Here is a 2,498-nt window from a genome sequence, read left to right on the forward strand (position 1 = left end):
TCTCAACTGCATATTTATAAGTGCTTTGTGGGAACAATTGAGTTGAAGCGAGAGATGTGAAGGGGATCTGTTAGAGGATATATAGTCTTGTAGTATGGGCAGATATCTACTTGTGATGCAGATTAAAATTTTAAAATTGATATCAGTAAATGAAAAGGCAGACACAACTGAATGTCATAGAAAAAAATATTGTTAGAGTATTAATAGGTCAGTTGATATTTTGGTCTTATTTCTCAATTTCAAGGTAGATTTTTCACCTACGAAATTATTCTTAGCTTCTCCAATTGCTTTACAAACTCAACATTTATTTTTTCAGTGTTACTCCACTATCACAGCAAAGACCAGCTGATACACCACAAGATAATTCAGAAGGCCCCCCTGTGCCAGGAGTACCAGCTGGCATGAGCATCAGTAGTTTTAAACGTGTTATGGGAGAGACACCTCCAAAGGCAGAAGATCTGGAGAAGCTGAAAGTGTCAATTATAAAATTCTTAAGTTCAGATGTATTACTTCCATCATCTGTTGTTCTTCAGCTGATTGTTGGTGCTGCAGATACTAGATTTTCAGTGGCAAATGCTGCTGATTTACAGCTGAGAAGAATAGAAAGCAGTGTTGAGTGGAACAGCAGTGCAGTTATTGCACCTCTGTATGTATTGTTTCTTGGTACCTTAATGCCAAAGGATCGTACACCACCAGACAAATTCAAGAATCCAGCAAATACCAGAATTCGATTAAAGCTTATGCCATACTTTTTGAAATCAAAGGAGGCTTGCAATTATGCTCCTCTTGCTTTAAAAGTATTTTTTGAATGTCTGTGGGGCCAGAATTCAAATGTAAAGCTTAAGCAACAAGGAGTAAGCTTCCTACATCACATGGCTTTCAATGCTGATCAAGAAAAATTGGCTCCAGTGGGAAGTGTCTTGTTTGGCGGAGTTGTCAAGGTCATTGAAGAAGAGAAGTCTGACCCTAAGTTGAGATCATTAGCATATGGAGCCTTAGCAAAACTTTCAGTAAAGCTTCCCAGTCTCCTTTTATCTCACCCTTCACAACTTCATTATCTTCAAACTCTGATGAATGCACTTACCCAAGAGGAAGGGGATGTATTATTAGCTGTTCAAGAGGCTCTTTCTATGGTAGCTCCTGTATGCAAACAACTGAATACATCGAGTCAAGATCAGCTATGTATCCTGCTGTCAGAACATGTCCTGCACCACAATGCACAGTTGAGACGCACCGCAGTTCATTATGCAGCTTCAGTGTTTCCCCATGATCACGTCCCATCAAGATTCATTCTTATGGTGGCCACAGGAGATAGGTTAGTAAGAGATGTATATAAATGTATTTTAATTGGTACTTTTGTAAAGTGATTAAGTATTATTATTGCCTTTGAAATGCTTCAACTTTTATATTCTTTCAGCCATGATGATATACGGTTAGAAGCCCGCCGACAGCTGTATAAACCACTGCAGCAGTCTAAGGATGGAACTCCTACATATCAAGTCCCACCCTTCACTTATGTGATTAGTTATGTTCTGGAGCGTGTCGATGCTTTGCCAAGGAGCAAGTGGATGGATGTAGCAAATCAACCAGTTCCATTTTCTTTACCAATCATGGAACAGGTAGGTTTTTCTTCTGTGTATACAGAACTTGCTATTTTAAAAAATGTATGTACTCATTATGTCTGCTTTCATGTAGCAATCAAAATTAATTACTTTTCTCTATTCTTTTAAATATATGTATCTCTGTAGTAAATGACATTTTTTATGGTACCACATGCCTTTTTGTTATTGTTATTATTATTTGTATAAATGATATATATGCATTTGTACATAGGTAGTTCTGATAAAAGAATAGGAATTATAGTTGAACAAAATTATAGTTTGTTATAAATTGTTGCAGATGTTGAACTACCTAGAACACTGCTTAGCTGTTGAAGCTGGTAGTGAAACCGGTCGTGGAGAAGGCCTGTTCTGGCCTGATCCCCCAGCTGTAGGGAAACTTTTGCAGAAGATAATCGATGTACATAATCAGAAAATTGCAACTGGTCGCATTGAAAAAGGTCAGTTATAAAAATTCTGTTGTGATTATTATGAGTGACGTTCAGATATGATATTGTCATTATATACTGTTTAGATTCCAAATTTTGTTTTATGGGTGATGTTGGTCAGATACTGTAGTAACAAAGATTTCACTTCATTCTTTTTTATATTATGTTAATGATAGATAGTACAACAGTTACCCATATTTATGTTTTGGGAATAGTCTTATATATTTGCCGTAAGTTTTATCAAAATCCTGGTTGTTAACCTGTTAGACTGTACTTATATATAGTACCAATTTCTTAGTATTTTTAATATCGTGTAGTGTTTTAAAAAGATTAAGGATACATCATAGAGCTGCAAAGTTCCTAATGAAAACTTGCCAGATATCCTGAAAGAAAGAAATAATCAAATGTCCATAGAATCACCTATAACCCTTGTATGTAACTAAAGGGAAAT

General features: G+C 36.0%; 1 protein-coding gene across 1 annotated transcript in view; it reads left to right on the forward strand.

The window, feature by feature from the left end:
* The window catches only part of LOC119585166 (proteasome adapter and scaffold protein ECM29-like), a gene marked incomplete in the record, with an annotated part of 20,568 nt that overhangs the window by 8,840 nt on the left and 9,230 nt on the right, over nt 1-2,498 (forward strand). The window contains 3 exon segments of the mRNA XM_037933801.1: nt 317-1,315; nt 1,418-1,619; nt 1,900-2,059. Of these exon segments, the coding sequence (XP_037789729.1) occupies nt 317-1,315; nt 1,418-1,619; nt 1,900-2,059 (1,361 nt within the window).

This window comes from Penaeus monodon, chromosome 19 (assembly GCF_015228065.2).
Source record: "Penaeus monodon isolate SGIC_2016 chromosome 19, NSTDA_Pmon_1, whole genome shotgun sequence".
Classification (NCBI taxonomy): domain Eukaryota; kingdom Metazoa; phylum Arthropoda; class Malacostraca; order Decapoda; family Penaeidae; genus Penaeus; species Penaeus monodon.